The 19,648-nt window shown below is 59.0% G+C and overlaps 1 protein-coding gene across 1 annotated transcript in view; it reads left to right on the forward strand.

The window, feature by feature from the left end:
• GRM4 (glutamate metabotropic receptor 4) overlaps nucleotides 1-19,648 on the forward strand; it is a 44,126-nt gene that overhangs the window by 16,060 nt on the left and 8,418 nt on the right. Inside the window, exons 3-8 of the mRNA XM_075174088.1 lie at nucleotides 5,127-5,262; nucleotides 7,726-7,880; nucleotides 8,197-8,337; nucleotides 13,901-14,101; nucleotides 14,989-15,125; nucleotides 15,695-16,630. Coding sequence (XP_075030189.1) covers nucleotides 5,127-5,262; nucleotides 7,726-7,880; nucleotides 8,197-8,337; nucleotides 13,901-14,101; nucleotides 14,989-15,125; nucleotides 15,695-16,630 — 1,706 coding nt within the window. The remainder of the gene's footprint in view (nucleotides 1-5,126; nucleotides 5,263-7,725; nucleotides 7,881-8,196; nucleotides 8,338-13,900; nucleotides 14,102-14,988; nucleotides 15,126-15,694; nucleotides 16,631-19,648) is intronic.

The raw sequence follows: 19,648 nt of genomic DNA on the forward strand, positions 1-19,648 counted from the left end.
CAGGGCAGACAGGGAGGGACCCGCCATCCCCAAAGTGGGACCAGGCTGCAAAATTGCGGGGGTCAGGGAGCTGCCATCGCTCCCCGCTTTGCATTCCCAGGAGGGAAGGGGCGGGATGCCCACCTTGCAGTGAAGTGCAGGAGTCTACGAGCTGAGATCTGGCTGTACCAGGGGATGTGTTGGGGCCGGTTTTGGGTGACAAAGGCAGGTTGGTGTCCCCAAGCACACCCGAGCTGGCAGCGGAGGGGCTTTGCCAGCAGCGGGACTGGGACTCGTGGGATATTGCAGCCTTCGCGCCGGATAATCCGGGTATTGCTCTCATTAGGGCTCCGCCACAACAAAGGAGGGATTAGAGCCGCGTGTGATGGGACCCGGGGCGGCTCGTCGGCGCTGCCGTTCTCCTCGGCTCGTGCCGTGGCACGGGGCCGTTTCCGCCCCCCCCCCACCATCCCCAGCCTGGCTTGTGGTCGGGTACCCATAGGATATAGGGGGCTTCCCCAAACTGCAAAGCCGCTTGTTGCTGCAGTGTTGAGGATGGATGAGTGGCTGGCTGGACGGATGGACGGACGGAGCAAACCCTTGCCCAGTGCAGGACATTCCGTGCTCCGTGATTAGACCAAAGCACACCGGTCCTGCGATGGCACAGGGGCTTTGCCTCTGCGAGGCCACAGAGCCACGTCCCTGATGACTTCTCCTCTAATGAGTTGGTTTCTGGAGGCTTTGAAGTGAGATGAATAATGAATCCCGGGGCAGGGGAGCAGCCAGCCCCTCGCCAATTAAGACTCTGGGCTTAGGAATCTCATTTAAATGGCTGGGGTTAGGAAGGGAAGGCCAGGAGCATGCAGGGGAGCCGTGCTTGCAGAAGCCGGGCTGTGCAGAGCCCGATCCCTTCCTCAGGGTGCCCAGGGCTGCCCGGGGAGCACGTTGCAGCGGGGGGGGCCATGCACGTCGCTGTTCCCAGCACGGTTGAGCCGGACCCCCCTTCTCCAACGCGCCGGGCCCGTGCTCACCCAGTGCTTCGCAGCCGCCGGCTCCGCGGGGAGCCCCGGCAGAGCGCTCCCTGATTGATGGTGTACGTTAGCGACAGCAAAAGCTTATTATCTACCTGCAATCAAGAGGGCACTTCAGCGTCGTGTTTCCCGGAGCAGCTGCGCTCCCACCGAGCCCGTAATGGTGGAGATTAAACCCTGACCCGTGTTTGACAACACGCGTTAACCCCACCTTAATGAGGAGAGTCCCCGAGGCCCCCGGCAGAGCCGCGGCGATGCCGGGGGAGGCTGAGATCCCGGCGGGCTGGGGGTGATGCCGGTGGGAGGGACACGACCGTGTGCTCGAGGATGGTGCAGGCAGCGGTTTGCTCCCGAAGGGCTTTGCCCTGCCCGGGGTGCGGGTGCTTTCACAGGCAAGCTTTGCACGGCTGGGATGGGTGCACGGGGCTGTTGGGTGGCACTGGGTGCAGACCCTCGCGGTTTTGCTGCTGGGGCCAAGGTGGGACTCGGGTGCTTCGCTCTCCTGGCAGAGGGTGGGTCGTTTGCGGGAGGATGAGCCCCGCGGCAAACCCTTCCCTTTGCAGAGCTGCTCTCGCTGCACATCCCGGTTTTGCACGGGAGATTTTCCCTCTTGCCCTGATGAGCATCTGCACCGAGACCCGCCTGGGTGGGACGGGGCGGCTGCTGCTTATTAACCGAGGTGGGCTCGTTACAGCGAGCAGGCAGCAGAGAAAGGGCTGTAAGCGCAGCGCTGGGCATGCTTGGCCACCTCCCGTAATTACATCCCCACCATTTCACCATCCCTGGCAGTCTCCGCTTCCCCGGATGCAGGCTGCTGAATATTTCATCCTTGGCTCTTCCCAGCAGCCTCCCTGCGAAGCCGCTGGCTCTGCCGCCGTGGGACCAGGCTGCTGTCACCGCGGGGGCTTGGGCCAGCAGTCAAAAGCAGCTCCGGGTGCTCCCGGACTCTGGGACTGCAGCTCCGGGTGCCTGGTTGGTGCCCCAGCCCACGGGAGATTTGGGAATGAGCTCAAGTTGGGTTTTTAAGGCTGTTTCTTGCTGCAAGCGCCCTGCATCCCACGGTGCCATCCCGTGATGGCATGCACGGGATCTCATCTGAGCATCCTTAAATCGGGTGCCTGTCCCCAGGCTGTCTCCAGCAGCTGGTTGTGGGATGCTGTCCCGGTCCTGGAGGCTTCCCTACTGTTCCTGCTCCAATTTGGCTCTTTCCCAAAGCTGGAGGAGAAAGGGGTCCCTGTTCCTCGCCTCCTGCCTTCTCCCAGAGTCAGACCCTGGCCCGAGTCAGGGAGCGATGCTGCGCCATCCCGCCGGAGGAGGGAGAGCAGCCGCCTCCTCCCCATCGCCGCCGCCTCCTCGCTTTGATTTCTTGCTTTAAAGGAGTGTTTTGACTAAATGGATTTTTGTGCGAAGATAGTAGGAGCATCGCTTGGCAAATCCCTTCTCCCACTGCAGCGCCCGGGCGCCATGAATAATGCAGGTGCTGAGAGCCTGGGCTGCTGGAGGTGAGCAGGGCTGCCCCGAAACGCCCAGCTCTGCCCACCCCAGCCACCTCCCCCTGATCCCCCCGACCTCCTTTTTTCATTATTAAGAAGATTTTCATTAATTAAGAAGATAAAAACATTAAGCAGCGTTGCCAGCATCGGTGCACGGGCTGGAGGAGGGTGCTGCGGGAATGTGGGGCTCCCAGACCCTCCGAGGGCTTTTAGCTGGGCTGGGTTTGTGTTATTTTCCAGCCTGGAGAGCCCTGATGAGCTGTGGTGAACCGTAGGGCACGGGCGGTGCAGCCAGGGCTTGCAGACATCCGTGTCCATCCTCGGGGCGGTTTTTTCCCGGCATCCAGCCGCTCTTTTGAGTCCCCATCCCCGCTTTCCCCTCCCGCTGGCTTGGCCGTGTCCCACTCGTGTGCTCCATGCTCTCCAGCCACTGCGTTAATAAGGTCCTCATTACATCCTAATTGCCATATCCCTTTTTTGTTACATTCCTCGTTAGTTTGATTTAACGGAGCTGCCGAGTAACTTGGTCATTTCTGAATTGCCATCGATTTAGTTTCCTTTCTTATTTATTTAGGGGCCAGTCTCCTCTGCCACCCCCTCTTCCCATGCGCACAAGGCGACGGTCACTGCTACGAGCTCACCCAAGGCCACTTGCTGCCCCTGCGAGTGCCGTGGGATCCTCGGGGTGAGGGGAATAAAACACTCGTGGAGGACCCCAATGCAAAGCCTTGCTGCTGTCCCAGGAAAATCTTGAAGCTGGCTTTGCTCTGGCCGTGCTGGGAAGGGGCCGGTGCCGCAGCTGCCATGTGCATGCCAGGCACCCCCGTGTCCCTGTGCCACACACTCATGGGCACACGTGTGTGCAGGGGCACGCGTTGCGGTGGGACACGTGTCACGGCGTGTGCCTTCCTGCGCTCACACGAGCCCAGAGCAGAGCACAGGTGGCACGGGACCCTCACGGTGTTGGTGCCCGGTGGCCCGCGGGTGTGCGCTTGTGCCAGCCCCGAGCTGTCACTCGTGTGTGCATGCACCCACCCGACTCTGCGCTGGGGCTTTTGGAAAGCTCTCGTGTTTGCAAACTGCTGCTTTTGTTGGATTTTCTCTTTTTATTGCCATGGAAACTGTAATTAAGCTGCACTGGCTCCTTAGCTGGAGCTGCCATCTCTGGTGGCACAGCCAGTGCCACCCTGGCCTGGCCGGGGGCTCGGCGGTGACGGGGGCTGAGCACCCCCCGGGCAGGGACGTGCCCGTCCTGCCGGCGCTGCCGGCTGCTGCCCGTCTCGCCTGGCTGATCTGTCTGTCCGGGAGTCTGTTTATCCAACTCCCTCCTCTCCATCCATCTGGCTCCCCATATGGGAAACAAACAGCAAATTGGCCCAATTTCTTACCGTAGGAAAAAAAAACCCGAAAAAAAACCCCCTCTCTGTGGCTGGGCTGTGTGGGGCTGGGGTGGGCGATGCTCCTCCAGCCAGCGGGTGTTTGCTGGGAGATGCTGTTATCCCCATCCCTGCAACCGCCCTTGCTGCATGCTCGGCACCCATCAGATCCCCCCGTTAGGCTGCAAGGGGCTAAATTACCCCAATTTTCCTCCAGCCCTGCGGGAGGGAGCGAACCCTCGGTGCCGGTCCCCGTCCCGTCCTCCCCCTGCTCCTCTCCAGGGCCGTAAGCTGGGAAATCTCTCCCTGCCACCGTGTGCTAATTACTGTGACCTTTGCTTAAGCGGGGATCTTTTAGTGGCAGGCGAGGTATCAGCCGTGTCATTTGCTATGCAAATTGAGACCATCAATTACATCCAGAAGGTCCTGCAATGTTTAATTTTCTCTCCCATCTCTCTTTTTATTGGCATCTGCAAAAATGCAGGAGCAGGAGGGCTCCGGCTTTTCAGAGCTGGAGGCTGGGAGCCCAGCAGCCGTTGTGTGTGGACTCTTCCAATTGCCAGCTTCCCCTTGTCTCTTTTCATTTTAATTAGCTGCTTTTGCAATCGCCCCATGGAAAGCTGGGCTGGGAGCTGGGCCGGTGCCGCAGGGATGGGAATAAAAAACCCTTCGCAGGGCCAGGCTGCTGTCTCCGGGGCAAAGGGCTCGTGCTGGGGCTGAGCCCATCATCTCCTCTTCCCACGGGCTGTTTTTGCACGTGCAGAGCCCTTTGCAAAACCCAGTCCTGGGCTGGGGAGGGGCTGGTGCTCGGAGCTGGCTGGAAAACCCTCTCCGAGCCGCCGGGATGGGACCGTGTGTCTGTCGGGGGGACGGGGCGTGATGTGGTTGTGGCTCCAGGTGAGGGATCCTAAGAGGAGTGGGTGGAAGGCAGAGATGAGCTACGGAGATGCGGGATGGGAGGGAAGGCGGCGCAGAAAGGCTGAGCCGTGGGGGAGAGGCGGGGTGAAGGCAGCGACTTGGGAGAGGAGGCGTAAGGGGAGGGCTCGGGTACGTGTCCCGGGGGCTGGCTGGTGGCCAGGGGGGTCTGGGGGCGGTGGGCTGCGGACGTGGCAGGGTGCTGAGCCCCTCAGTGTGGCTGGGGTGCTGGGCAGACCCCCGTTTGCCTGTTGTGGGGCCGAGAGAGGGGCTGTCCCCAGGGGATGGGGACTCACGGGGGTCTCTCAGTGCCAGGGCTCTCTCTGCCGCAGGGCGGGTGTGCGTGGCCCAGTCCGTCAAGATCCCACGGGAACCGAAACCGGGAGAGTTCGACAAGATCATCCGCCGCCTCCTGGAGACCTCCCATGCACGGGCCGTCATCATCTTCGCTAACGAAGACGATATCAGGTGCGGAGGGGCCGGCCTGGCTGGGAGAGGGGGCTGGGAGGGGGGAACGCACCCGAGGGCACCCGCACCGAGCCCGACACGCGCTCTACGCATGCTGCTGGCCGGGGCGTGGGATGCAGGGTGCTAATGGCAGGAGCTGGGCACTGCAACTGGGGCCGACCGTGCCTCGGCAGAGTGTGCAGATGTGCCTGCAACGTGGAGCAGATGTGCCTGCACAGCTGCCTTTGCAGCGTGGCAGGGACATGTCTGCAACAGGGAGAGGATGCACCTTGCAGCGTGGCAGGGACGTGTCTGCAATGGGGAGAGGATGCACCTTGCAGCGTGGCAGGGACGTGTCTGCAACGGGGAGAGGTTGCACCTTGCAGCGTGGCAGGGACGTGTCTGCAACGGGGAGAGGATCCACCTTGCAGCGTGGCACGGACGTGTCTGCAACGGGGAGAGGATGCACCTTGCAGCGTGGCAGGGACGTGTCTGCAGCAGGGACCCACCAGAGCTGACTTCAGCGTGGCTGCCGTCGAACCACAGCAACACCAGAGCTCAAAGGAGGAAAAATCCGCTTTCTGTTGGCCTTGGAAACCCCTGCTCTCATGACCCGGCTGCTTCACGCTGCTCACAGCTGGGTCAGAGCTGGCGCGGGGCCTCGCTGAGCACCGGCCGCGGCAGGATCCAGGCACTGGTTCTGCTTTGCTGTGCAGCCTCAGCCCCCAGCAGGGAAGAGGAATGGGTCTGGGGGGTCCTTTCAGGGACCCCCCCTTGCCGCCTTGCCTGCCCGGCGGGGCTGGGGACGCAGCCACGCTTCGAGGTGATGAACTGCTCTGCAGGCGAAGCGACGTCTTGCAGCTCCCGTTGTTTATGGAGCAGAATGATTCACATGGAACTACCCCTGATTTCCTAAGTATCTAATTTATTAATCAGCAAACATTATGTAAATGTGGGTAAACTGCGATTTTAAATCAGTTTACATCAGATGTGCAAACGCTCCCGAGTTTCTTTTTTCCTTCCTTAATAGAAATGTCTGCAAACCTGACATTTACGCGGGTGCGTGGTGAGAAACGGGGGATTTACCTCGCTGTGTAAATGGCAAGCCCCATTAACTGGGGTTTGTAAACATTTACCCATCCAAATAGGATTACATCCCATGAACAGCGGTTTACGCACACCCACCTCGCGCCGGGTAAACGTGGGTTTAGCCCGGGCACGGAGACTGCTGTGATCCCGACCCTCGTGCCAGCTTGGGCTGCGGAGCCTGGAGGGTGGTGTGCTGCCTCTCCCGAGGCGTGCAGGGCCATGCTGCCAAGCAGGACGGCCCAGGGATGGTTGTTACTCCGATTTCTGCCCGCTGTAAATCACCGATCTCACAGGAACATCCTCAATTTGCCCTGGGGAGATCCTGCCCCACACGAGGACCGCGGGCAGCTGGAGATGCTGCTTGCGCCCGGAGCGGGACGTGGGCTTTGCTGACCTCCCTGCGGTGGGATGCGCCTGGAGCTTGGGGCAATCCGGGACGAGGACGGAGCAGCCGGCACGGCTCCCCGGCTGCTTGCTGGCCCCGCGGCTCCCGGAGCACGCCTGCCTCTTCCTGTCTTGTCTCCGCTCTGCTCTATTTGTATGGCATTTTTTTTTTCCTTATCACGCGTTTCAAACACCATCTGGACTTGAAATGATCAGCTCCTGACGGCGGGGGGTGAGTCACAAACCTGCCTCCTCGCTGCACGGGCAGACAGGGAGACGAAGCCGCCCTGGGCCCCGCTCCCACGGGGCTGGGGACCCACACAAGCCCCCGAGGGGACAGCGAGCCCTGGGAAAAAAGAGCCCGGAGGGTCGGATCCAGGAAAGCTCCCATCCACCCACTAAGATTTTTCTGAACTGGCTGGCACTGGTGGAGCGTGCAAGCGTGTATGGCTGAGTGTCTGACCACGATGAGGGATGCTTGGCAGGACGGATGGCATCTCCGGCTCCCCACTGCTGCTCAGCTGCCCAGTTGAGCCCAGCAGAGCCCAGTTTAGCTCTAGTCTGGGCACTGGCAGCACTGGGTGGCTCTCTCCCATGGCTTGCAATGCTGATCGGAGCTGAGAGCACACACGCACTCGCCAGTGCTGCTGCTTTTCCTGCCCGCTGCGGCATAACCTGATTTTTTTTTTTCCTCATGTTGGGTAATTAAGGGGGAAATTCAATTACCAGTCAGCAAATATGCAAATGAAATGGGAGAAGCAGCCTGTGTGCCCGGGCTGGGGTGGACGGTGGGTGCAGGAGCTGAGCAGCACGGTTTGCTCTCACGCATCCATATGCACCAGGTCGTGCATGGTGCCTGCTGCCATGGTGCAAGTGCCCGGAGCAGGAGATGCAAACGGCGCTGAGCCCTGCCCCGTGCCGGCATCCCCGCTTCCATGGGGCCGGACACGAAGCCGGTGCCCTGGCCCCGTGGTGCCGGCGAGTGCCAGCGCCTGTTGCTTCTCTCCGCAGAAGGGTGCTGGAGGCGGCCAAGAGGGCGAACCAGACGGGACACTTCATCTGGATGGGCTCGGACAGCTGGGGCTCCAAAATCTCCCCGGTCCTGCACCTGGAGGAGGTGGCCGAGGGCTCCGTCACCATCCTGCCCAAGCGGGTCTCTGTCAAAGGTAAGGGGCTGCGCTCGGCGGGTTCCCGCAGCTCCCCCCGGGGTCGGCTGTCCCTCCCGACGGCATCCCCTTAGCCACAAGGTTTTGGCTGTGAAAGACTCTCTGTTTTGCAGTGGGTCTTCCCTGAGTGGCTTTTCCAGCCTGCAGCTTTGCCCGAGTGGCAACTCGGACACAAACCCACCACGCTCTTATGCGTCCCTAGACCCCCTCGCTCACAAGACCCTCCTTCCCCTCTGCCTGGGGATTTTTGGGCCACATTAAGCATCTCTCTGCCATCCCAGAGATTTATCCCCTCCGTCCCCTCTTCCCCGGGCAGGTTTCGACCGCTACTTCTCCAGCAGGACGCTGGACAACAACCGCCGAAACATCTGGTTTGCTGAGTTTTGGGAGGAAAATTTCCACTGCAAGCTGAGCCGGCACGCGCTGAAGAAGGGCAGCAGCATCAAGAAGTGCACCAGTAAGAGCTGTGGGGGTGCTGCGAGGCTCGTGGGTGTGTGTTGCCGTACCGCACGGGTTGCACAGGGATGCGAAGGCGATGGCAGAACGCCCAGGGCAGGCGTTAGAAAAGTTTCGCTTGCTTACCCCTTATGGCCTTTCAGCTCAGCCACGTCCTTATTGCTCCAGTAGCTGCCAGCCCAGCTCAAGGCAGCTTCGTGGCAATTAATGTTCCATGCTGGCGGTCTCGGTTGTAAGCGTGGTTTTTTTTTTGGACTAAGCATCAAAGCCAGGTGGGAATTTGGGGAAGGCTGGAGAAACGCCGGCGCTTCTGCAGCGTGGGGAACGTGGGCGATGCAGAGCTGCTCGTCTGCGCGGGCTCTCGGGTGTCCGCTGGGCTCGTGACGGCGGTGGCTCGCTTAAAAGTGGACAGGAGTATTGCACAAAAATGCTTTTGTGCGTCCCGATGTGCTGGGTGTGATCGAGGAAGCGTGCGGAGCCTGCTTGGCTTGTGTGTGTGCGGAGGCACGGTCCCCGTGCAAAGCTCCCAGGGCTGCTCCCTCTCACGCACGCTTCTTGCACATCTCCCTTCCCTTGGCCCTGTCTTCTGCGGGTACAAAACCACCCAAATTTGGGGGATTTGGGGCTGAATTCTGCATTGGTTCGCAGCATTTGGACAACTGCCTCTTTCTCATCGTATGCTTGGCAGAAGCACCGTCGTCCCGCGTAAGGCATGAAGCCACCGGTGCCTCCTTGCTCCCTTGCAAGCAGCTCCTACCTCACCTGAGCAGGCTAAAAGCTGGGGTGGTTGCAGAAAAATGAGGCCAACTGGTAGCGCAGGGTCAGGATCCGGCTCTTGCTCAGCCAGCGTTGAGGCAGCAGCCGCAGCGTGCCCGTGCCCGCAGGGAGGGTGCTGCCGGGCACCCCACGGGAGGGTGCGGGGGTCCCCGGAGAGGAGGCGATCGCGCCGGGGCACGTGCTGGAGTGGTGTTTGCCCGTGTCTCGTTGCAAACTGCTTTGCTGATGCCCCTTTGCCGCTCCAGGCAGGGAACCTCGTCCTGGCAGAGCCCGATCCCAGGCCCCCTCCTCACCCCGCACTGTGCATTTTTAGCCATTTCCAGCTAGAAGAGGCTTGTAGGGATTAATGCAGTAAACAAGGCAACCAGGGGATCTGTCTAGCTGACAGCGCTGCTGCCGAGGTGATGGTTGGAGGCTCAAGGAGATGACGTTTACTGAGAGATGGGAGAGATTTACTGCCTGCCTGGCACCAGCTGAAGACAGATAACGACACGGCGGCTCGCAGGCTGCGACGTGGCAGGACTTGGGGACATTTGCACATCCTCCCCGTCCTCTTGGGAGGGACGTCTGTGGAAGCCGTGGTGTGCCAGCGGGCAGATGGACCTGGCCGTGCCTAGAAAGTTTGATCATTAAGGGTTTTTTTTCCTCTGCTTTCACCGCTGAGGATGAGAGGGATGGTGCTTCCACGTCGTCTCCCTTGCAGGCATTCCCCAAATGTTCAGCTGATGATTTGGGGACACCTCTCTGTCCCCACAAGGGCTTTCCAGTGCTGCAACTTCCCCAAGTAGTCTTGTGGCTAATGCATAGGTGTGAGCTTGGTAAGCAGCAAGGGCACGCAAGAAAACTTGCCCATGGCCATGGCCTTGGGTAGCTGAGAGCTCCTCGTCTTTCTTGATTGCATCAAGAACTCCCCAGCACCAGGAAATGCACGAGCAGGTCCTGCAAACCACTGATCTCTTCATCTTCATAGTAATGTAGCATTTAAACAAGCAATATTTCAGGGCCAGGGTATTAGTAGAGGCAGCTGAAACCACGACGTGGCAAATGTCCTAGGAACTGTCTTTAAATCATCTGAATTCATCAGCAAGTAAATTATCTCCTGAACGTTTGCTTGGCAGATAAATGGAGAGGGGAAATAACGCACGATGAAGCAAATAAGTTGCCTGTGTGGTTCCATGAGCTCCTGTGCTTCGCACGGCTTATGCAAATGTCCCGTTTGGGGCTATTTTCTGGAGGGAGTAGTACTGACTTTCCCCATGAGCTTCAAGTTTGGATAGAGGCCAACATGCACGGAGAAATGCCGGCTTTGTTGCTTTTGCATCCCAAAAATCAGACCGAAGGGTCCCACCACTGCACAGGATGGCTCATGGCTCTCATTCATGTAAGGGAGAGCTGGGAGGAAGGTGAGGGGTGGGCGCCAGGTTTTGGGGTGATTCCCCCTGGCAGCTGCTCGTGTTATCCCCAGCCCTAGCACCCATCAGGACCTGAGCGCTCCATCCCCAGGCTGTCCTGCTGGGACTGGGATCAGGTCAGGACCGGGATCAGGTCAGGACCTGTCTCCCGGCTGCTTTTGCAGTAGGATCTCCTCGGCATCCTTCCCCACCTCCAAGCTCCCTCCGCCGGGCTGCGTCCCCGACCCTCCCGGGTTGGGCAGGCTCCCGTGGGGCAGCCAGCCCCTGCGGGCTGGAGAGGATCCTGCCAGCCGCCGCTTCGTTAATAATTCACACACGTGCGGCTGCAGACGGGGGGGTGCTGCCAGTGGAGACGGAGGAGCCGATGGCAGCGCCGGGTTTGCCGGGTCAATGGGGTGGCAAGGGCGGGAGGACGGGGCACGGCTCAGGGCTGTGTCACCCCGCCTGCCACCCGCATGGGGACCGCGGGATGCTCCCAGGCCCTACGGGCTACTCTTTTTCCAGGAGAGCTAATTAATGGCCTTCGTTGAGCAGGGCTGGATGGTAACTCTGCTTTGAAGCGGGGCTGGGAATTTCTCTACGTGCTCACCTCCGCCCGACCAGGCTGCAGAGAGATGCAGAGCAGCAATGTGGGCGGAGGGGAGACAAGCTTTTATTTGATTTTCCTTCTTTATTTGTGATTCTTCATATTCTTTTCCCTTTCTGTTTTGCTTCTCTCCGGTCTCTTCTTAATATGGGGTTGGGTTTTTTTTTTTGTGGCACTGGCTGTTTTCCAGCACAGCGTGCCCCAGCCAGGCTGACGGGGGAGGATTTGCATGGCTCACCTGGTAATTAAGATGATAAAAGGCTCCTGTTGACCGAAGCTGGGTCTGAGCGGGCAGGGGCGTCCCGGCAATGCCTCTGCTCGGCTTTCCTTCAGATCCACCGGCTCTCCAAACGGGCACCGCCAGCCTCGCTGCGAGGGCAGCTCAAGCCCTCGTTGCAGAGAGATGTTTGCAGTGAGCATCCCTCGTGGGGGGACAGACCCTGCTCCCCGGATGGGCTCACCCAGCCTGAAAACGTGGCGACGGGTGCTGGGTGCTGCTGCCAGCACCCATGAGATTTGGAGATTCAGAGGCGACACCGTCCCCCTGCTCTCCGGAGCAGCACTGTGAGCAATTTTGATTAACTCCTGCTAATCCCATCTCATCCGCCACTTGAGAAGATAGCTGAGTCCGTCCTCCGAAGGGTGCCCGCGGAGGCTCATCACGCACTTGAAAATTAATTATCAGCCCTGTAGAACGATGCGCAACCCTGCTATTATAATCAGCGGGGTCACATCCCTTTTGCAGCCCTAATCTACTGTGAGTTTGGTGGAGATTTATTGTCTCCGTGTCGGCTTTCTGCTCTGCATTGCCTGCTCCGTGCACCAGCCTGCTGGGAAGCCGAGGAGCCGGGAAGGGACGAGTCCTGGGTCCCGTGTGTCCCCGGGGCTCAGCAGCCTCTGCGGGGCAGCAGGACGGCGCCGGGGGTGGCAGCGGGGCTGGGACATCCCCGTGGGCTCAGCTCCCCTGGACAGTCTATTACACCCTTTTTTTTTTAATGGGTAATTATCTTGACAAGATAGAGTGGCTTGTCTGCGCTTTGAGAGATGAATGCGGGGAAGGGCCCGAAGTTGAGGGAGAAGATTAATAGCCCTTGTCAATAATGTGGAAGAAAGGATAACTTGACGGGTTTCGCATGAGTAATCTTCTCGTAGTCTAAAAGCATTTTTATAACTTTGAAGGATGGGCTATAAATTCACCTCCTGATATCATCTTTTCTTGTTGGTCAGTTCGCTATCGATTTGCTTCAGTCTCTTGTCAGTGGCACGTTTTACTCCCCGTCCCGGCGCAGGGACCTCCGGGCACGTGGCTCGCGGGGACATTCCCGCTCGGCGGAGATTTGCTCCACACCCAGCGGTGGCTTCGTCCCAGCAACGAAGGGGATCAGCAACCACTGCTTGCTTGTGCCTTTTCTGTCCCCGGCTGCAGGGGCTCTGTGCCCCCTACAGTCACCGTAAATCCCCACCTTGCATCAGGGAGCATCCGTGCATGGTGGAGCCAGAATTAATTTTGGACACCCTTGGATGGCTTTCTAGGATGCCTCTGCCTCTCCGGAGGATGGAGGCTGTGCCTTCGGCTCCCTGAGGAACCCTCCTCGCCTTTTGCTGTTGCCAAAGGAGCTGTGGCCTGGCGGGGTGCCCGGCCGTGCCGCAGAGGCAGGGATGGAGGTGCAGAGGCCGTGGCTCTCCGACACGGCGTCGCCCCATGGGAGACGCTTTCTTAGCTGTAATTAACAGCGTGCTACATTAATCGGTGTCTTTTGCTAAATGATTAACATGTTTCTAGTCCCATTAAGGGCGGTTATGACAGGAGAGGCAGGCAGCTGTCGCTGGTAATTACAGATCCTTGCAGGATCCTGCAAGCCGGGATGGCCAGGGAGGATGGAAAGGGCTGCGGGGTCAGCGGGGTGGGAGGGTGGCAGGGGGTGACGAGGGGAGCAGGGTGACAGGAGGCTTCGGGAATGAGATGGAGGACACGGAGCCGGTGATGGATACTGCCTGGGTGGTCCCTTGACAGTGGGACTGAACCGGTGGGAGCTGTTGGCAAGACGAAGGAGGTCAGCCCGCGGAGGTGAGGGTGGACGTCAATCACAGCCCAGCCCGCGTCCCGCTGGGGGACCTGGGGACCTGGGAGCACGGGGATGTCCCATGGCACTGGGGCGTGACATCCCAAGAGCTCTTGGAAGCACAGCTGGGTGCCAGCACCCACATTTTCAGAACTACATTACAGGGAGGTTGGTTGGGTATTTCCCCCGTGAATGTGTTTCTTGGCTGCACGTCACCCTCCTCCTGCCCGCAGAGGCCACCTCACGTACCCCAAACCTTCCCGGCAAGCTGCTCAGAGGGGCTGGGGTGAGAGCCACAGCGTCCCCCCGCTGTCCCTCCTGTCCCCTCCGGACAAGGGACACACAGGCGACGGGGGGGCTTTCAGCTGGCGGAGAGGCTCGAGCCCCGAGCCCTGGCAGTGCAGACACAGCCGATGCCTTGGGCTGGCACTGCAAAATACATCTGCAATGTGGGGTTTGTTTTGGGAGGAGTTTGGCGGCGTTTGAGATGCATTTCTGACCTGCTGCTCCTTCCTGGGGCATGCCTAGGTAGCATAAGCTTCCCGCTGGGAGAGAGGGGCTTCGGCTGGCTGATGGGTTTGTAGTTTTGGGAATGGGGTTGGACTTTCCAGCTGCTTCAGTCCAGAGTGGGCTCGTTTGCAAGGTTTTGGCTGCAGCAGAAATGTCCCTGCGGGGAATGGCTGGGATGGCGGGGAGATGGCAGCCCTGCTTTACGTGTATCCGCAGACCGAGAGCGGATCGGCCAGGACTCCTCGTACGAGCAGGAGGGCAAGGTTCAGTTCGTCATCGACGCCGTCTACGCCATGGGGCACGCTCTGCACAACATGCACAAGAACCTCTGCCCCGGCAAGGTGGGACTGTGCCCCAGGATGGACCCAGTGGACGGCGTGGAGCTGCTCAAGTACATCCGCAACGTCAACTTCTCAGGTCTGTCCATCCCCGGGGCGGTGGGGAGGAACGGCCCCGTGGGGCTGGCTGTCTCAGTTGTCCCCCGTTATGGGTCACACAGCAGCACCCACAATTTATTCGTGTTACCGTTTGGCACCCGCCGCGCTGCAAATGCTGGGTGTGAAGCCAGGGTGCTTTTGCAGCAGATCAGCAGACGAGGAGGTTCTGAGCTCCCCCATCTCCTGGGAGCTCGTGGACAGTAACCCGCAGCAATCCTGCCCTCACCCTGCCTGGCCTCTCCCCTCGCCCGCTCCCCGCTGCCGCCTCCTCGCCTCACGGCTGGCAGAGGTCCCGCTGAATCACGCTGCTGTGCCCTTGTCTGTCTTCAGACCTCCTCTGGAAATGCATCTTTTCCTCTGCTCTATCTCCTTAATAAACATTTTCTATCTTGTCCTCCTTATTACTTCTATTTATCTCCACTCTGTGATCTCCTCTGCAGCATCTCTTTTATTTATTTTTCCCTCTCGCTTGATTTTTCTCTTCCTTTCTTTCATTAGGGTTTATCTGCACAGTTCACTTCATTTAACTTTGAAGCTGCTTTTTCCCCCTTTCTTAAAAGAAGCAGTAAACCGGCTGGCGTAGCAGCGCTCGGTGCCTGGCATCGCTCAGCGAGCTCCGGGGGGGTCGGTGGGTCGGTACCATAAGGTCCCTGCACCAGTTTGGGTTTGGGGTTGGTTTTCTTTTCCCCAATTGTTTCCTCCACCCTGTGCCCACACTGGCATCGTCCTGGAAGCTTGCGGCGCTCCCAGCAGTGAGAAACCCCCCGCCGAGGGGGAAGCATCAAACCAGAGCCCCCTTCGACACCACCACCCAGGGCACCCCATGCTGCTGGGTGCTGCGGGTGCTGAGCCCTCCCTCTCTTGCAGGCATTGCTGGGACTCCTGTGACGTTCAACGAGAACGGAGATGCTCCGGGGCGTTACGACATCTACCAGTACCAGATCAGGAACTCCACTCCCGAGTACAAAGTCATCGGGCAATGGACCGACCACCTCCACCTAAAAGTAAGTTTGGGGGCTGGCTGGTGCCTGCGGCGCGGCCGTGCACGGTCCATGCCAAGGGGAAGGTCCTGCAGATTTCTCCTGCACCCATTGAGGCCACGCAGGATGTAGCAAACCCGGCTGGGAGCCCATGGGTGCAAAGTTAGGCAGCCAAACTTGGGGGGCGGTCAGAGGGGAGGGTGTCCCCCCAGTACACAGTTGAGGTTCAGCCACGGTGACCCACCATCAGCACGTGTGACCTTATCCCACGGGCTCTGGGCATCTGACTTTGCAGCTCTGATAAGGGAAGGAGAAGGCAGAACAGAGCAGAGGGGGGTTTCCCAGGGAAGGAGGGACTTTGTTTTGGGTTTCTGCTGTTGAATCTTCCCAAAGGACTGATGGAGAGCTTCACCTTCTCCCTGTCCCCATGCTGGGTAGGGCTGGGGTCCTTCATGGGATGCACTGATGGGGCGAGGGGCCGGATCCAAGCAACACTGCCGTGAGCAGAGGGGGGGCATCCCCCCGTACCCCAGGGATGCTCGGCAGATGCCCAGCTCGAGCATCAGCGGGGCTGTTGTGGTCTTGCCCCGCAGGTGGAGAGCATGCTGTGGCCAGGGGGTGGGAGCCAGCTCCCCAGCTCCATCTGCAGCCTGCCCTGCAAGCCGGGCGAGAGGAAGAAGTTGGTGAAGGGCATTCCCTGCTGCTGGCACTGCGAGCGCTGTGATGGCTACCAGTACCAGCTGGATGAGTTCCACTGCAAGCGGTGCCACTTCAACGAGCGGCCCAACGAGAACCACACCAGCTGCACCCCCATCCCCATCATCAAGCTGGAGTGGAGTTCACCCTGGGCAGTGGTGCCCGTCTTCATCGCCATTGTGGGCATCATCGCCACCCTCTTCGTGGTGGTCACCTTCGTGCGCTACAATGATACGCCCATCGTCAAGGCGTCGGGGCGGGAGCTGAGCTACGTCCTGCTGACGGGCATTTTCCTCTGCTACGCCACCACCTTCCTCATGATTGCCGAGCCCGACTTGAGCACTTGCTCCTTGCGACGCATCTTCCTCGGGCTCGGCATGAGCATCAGCTACGCTGCCCTGCTCACCAAGACCAACCGCATCTACCGCATCTTCGAGCAGGGCAAGAAGTCGGTGAGTGCCCCCCGGTTCATCAGCCCCGCTTCCCAGCTGGTCATCACCTTCAGCCTCATCTCGCTGCAGCTCGTGGGTGTCTGCATCTGGTTCATCGTGGACCCGTCCCACTCTGTCATTGACTACGAGGACCAGCGGACTACAAACCCCCATTTTGCCCGGGGCATCCTCAAATGTGACATTTCGGACCTCTCCCTCATCTGTTTGCTTGGGTACAGCATGCTTCTCATGGTCACCTGCACTGTGTATGCTATTAAGACCCGCGGGGTCCCGGAGACCTTTAACGAAGCCAAACCCATCGGGTTCACCATGTACACTACTTGCATTGTGTGGTTAGCCTTCATCCCTATATTTTTTGGGACGTCACAGTCGGCGGAAAAGGTAAGGGAGGAGGGGAGAGGTGTGGCTGGTGACCCTGTGGGCCGCAAGGAGGGGGGCTGAGGGAGGCTGACATGTCCTAGGCAAGGAAGGGTGCTTCTCTGTGGTCCTGCCGGCTTGGGAATCGTGGTGGGAAGCATTGGTTTGCAAACCTCTTGCTCTACCGGGGAGCAGAGACCACTGTCTCCAACCCCATTTTCCTTTTCCCATTTTTTGTGGTTTTCCTCACTCTCCCCTTCCTGGCTTTCCTGTTTCATTTCCTCCCTCTCCCTCTGGTTTTCTGTGCCCCGTTGGCCCCCTGCCCCTCTCCGGACAGGGTGGCGGTGGGCAGCACAGGCTGTTGCCGTGTTGGCTGGGGGAGGATGAGTCTCCAGGGCAGATCCAGGCCCCCCACGTCATGAGCACCATTTCTGCATGGAAAAGGGACCGAGCGCTGCCCAGCTGGCTCCTTTGCCCTGTGCTGAGTCAGCGATGGAGGCTGGAGAGTCGGACCTGCCCTCCAAAATCCCCGAGAGCTGGAAGTATCGGAGAGCAAGGGGAAAGGAGAGGGTGCGGAGCAGCCCCTCGGTGCGTCCCCTCCCTCGCCGGGGCGTGCGGCAGCTTGCGGCTTCTCGCTCGATTACCGTTTCGCTGTGATTTTAATTAACACCTATGTGTTTGGCAACACGGCACCGACAACAAATTGCTGGGCTGAGCTGCGGCGGGCAGGGTGGCACAGAGCTGCGGGGGGAGCGGAGCGGCTCCGTCTCGCTGAGGGGTTTGGGGAGCGAGCATCCCCTGCGCCTCCGAATGTGACCTTGCACACAGTCTAGACGAGGCCAGATAATCCCGGAGGTGGATTTGTGCTGTGAAACAACCTGTCTGTCTGTCCTCCTTCCCGTCCTTGGCTCCTGGAGGGTGGTGCCGGTGCCGGTACCCACGGGACCGAGGCCAGCCCGGATAAAACTCTGTGCTCAAGTGAGAGGGAGTGAGAACAAAGAAGAAAAATCTCATGAATGAGACCCAAATCCCCTTTGCCTGCCAGCCAAAACAAGAATCGCATTTATGTTAAATCCAAACAGCTCCCGCCTGCCAGCCCGGAGCTGCCTGTGACAAATAAACCTCAGTGTTGCTATTCCCTGGAAATCCCCGGGGTGACCCGCCGCCCGGATTCCCTCTCTGGACCCATCACGACTGGGATAATTTCCCCCGAGCGTGTCCCCCATGATGCTGAGCCTCTGAAGCCACGAGTTTTGGATCACCTATTGCAAAAGGGCTGGGGATGGTTTGCTGGGAAAGACCAGGAGATCTTTTGCTGTGGACACCAGAGCTTCACACGTGTCCTGGAGAGCTGTCTCTGCTTAGAGCATGAAACCCCGAGCTCGAGGAGGCTGGAGAGGCGCCTTTAACCTTGGCTCAACCAAAAAGTCCCTAGCAAGCCAGCCCGTGCTGGCTAGAAGTGTGAAGGAGAATTAAAGGAAATAAATGGAGCCTTTTGCAGCATTTCCATTTTGATGAGATAGCAGGGGAGATACTAACAAGAAAGCAGGTTTTTTAAGAAATTATTGCAAAACAAAAGCTCCCTTAAAGCCTCCTTAATGTGCTCGGCATACTGTGGGTAATAAAGATGGAAATGATAATGATTGTAGATTATGCGCAAGGTTGCTCACCTCTTCACTGCAGCTTGTCATGGGATAATTTAGGGCTGCCGAAAGCTGGCTGTCAAGCAGCAATTCGACAATAGGCTGTGCCTCACTTCGGGGGCTTGTAATGTGCAGGGCTTCTCTGTTATTAGGCTGCTAACAAGCTGATTAGAGGCAGAAAAAGTGATGTTCCCAACTCCCCTTGGACGCAGCTCTCTTTCTCGAAGCCTGCTGCTGCCGTGGCATCCACTGAGCAATCCCAGGAGGGGTTTGTGGTGTTTTGGCTCGGCCGCGCTGCCGTGGGATGTGAGCTCTGAGTGTCTCCAGGCTGTGGCTGAAGGGCAATGGATGCGTTCAAAGGGGCGGCTGGAGGAACCGGGTGCTCGGTACTGCCTTGATGCTTTAGCTGCTGGTTTGCAGTCTTGGGGAGAAAAAGGTCAAAAAGGTGTCATTACGCAGCCTGCACAGAGGATCTGGCTCTGAGCATGTCCTTGGGATGAAAACTGGGGGTATTGGCATTGGCATCACCCCGCAGTGCTGCTGGTGCTGCCCAGGATGCTCGGCAGGGAGGGATCCGCTCGCCTTCGCCCCGTTGCTGCCGGGACCAAGGCCCCGCTGGGCTCCGTGGCGGATCAGCACGCCCGGGAAAAGAAAAGCCAGGAGCGTCGGCCGGGCTGTTGTTCTCCCCATGGAGCACAGCTGGAGTTTCGCTCGAGTCCTGAGGATGCCATGGGGAAGACCCACACCTCCAAACGCTGCCCGGCACCTCTGCCCCGACCCCATCTCAGCCTGCGGCCAAGGCTGCCTCATAGTCTGGAAGAGCTGGATAAAAATCTCCATTTTTATTTTATTTTGCTTTACCTCATGCCTACAACTTTGCATGGAGGTGGCATCTTATTATAACAAATCCCCCAAGCCTTTTCTCAAAAGAACCCCTTATCCCTGCCGATCCCTGCGGATTACAGAAATAGCAATAACAGAGGATCTAAAGAAAGAGACAATTTCCTGCGCTGATAAGGCGGCAGCTGAACAGCGGTGTCATTGTCTGGTTCTCTGTTTATCACATTTGCTCTCAGCGGGGGAAAGGAGGGAGAGAGGAAGGAATGAGAAGGACTGTCCAGTGGTTTGTTTAGCAGCGCTGGATGAGGGTTCAGTGGGTTTTCCCTTCCCCGGCACCCGCAGCGGTGCAAAATCTCTTGTAGCTGGGTCAGGCCTGGATTTTTATGGGGGGTTTGCCAATTAACGGCAGAGATTTGCTTCGGGACAAACTCAAACTGTGGAGGGCTGTGCCTTCAGCCTGGGCTGCTCCCCCCAGGGCAGGACGGGCTCATCCAGCCCTGGGGCAAATCTGGGCACAGCGCCGGGCTTGGGGACTTGTGCTGGGTCAGTTAGGGTTGCT

The sequence above is a fragment of the Calonectris borealis genome, chromosome 26, assembly GCF_964195595.1.
Source record: "Calonectris borealis chromosome 26, bCalBor7.hap1.2, whole genome shotgun sequence".
Taxonomy (NCBI): Eukaryota; Metazoa; Chordata; class Aves; order Procellariiformes; family Procellariidae; genus Calonectris; species Calonectris borealis.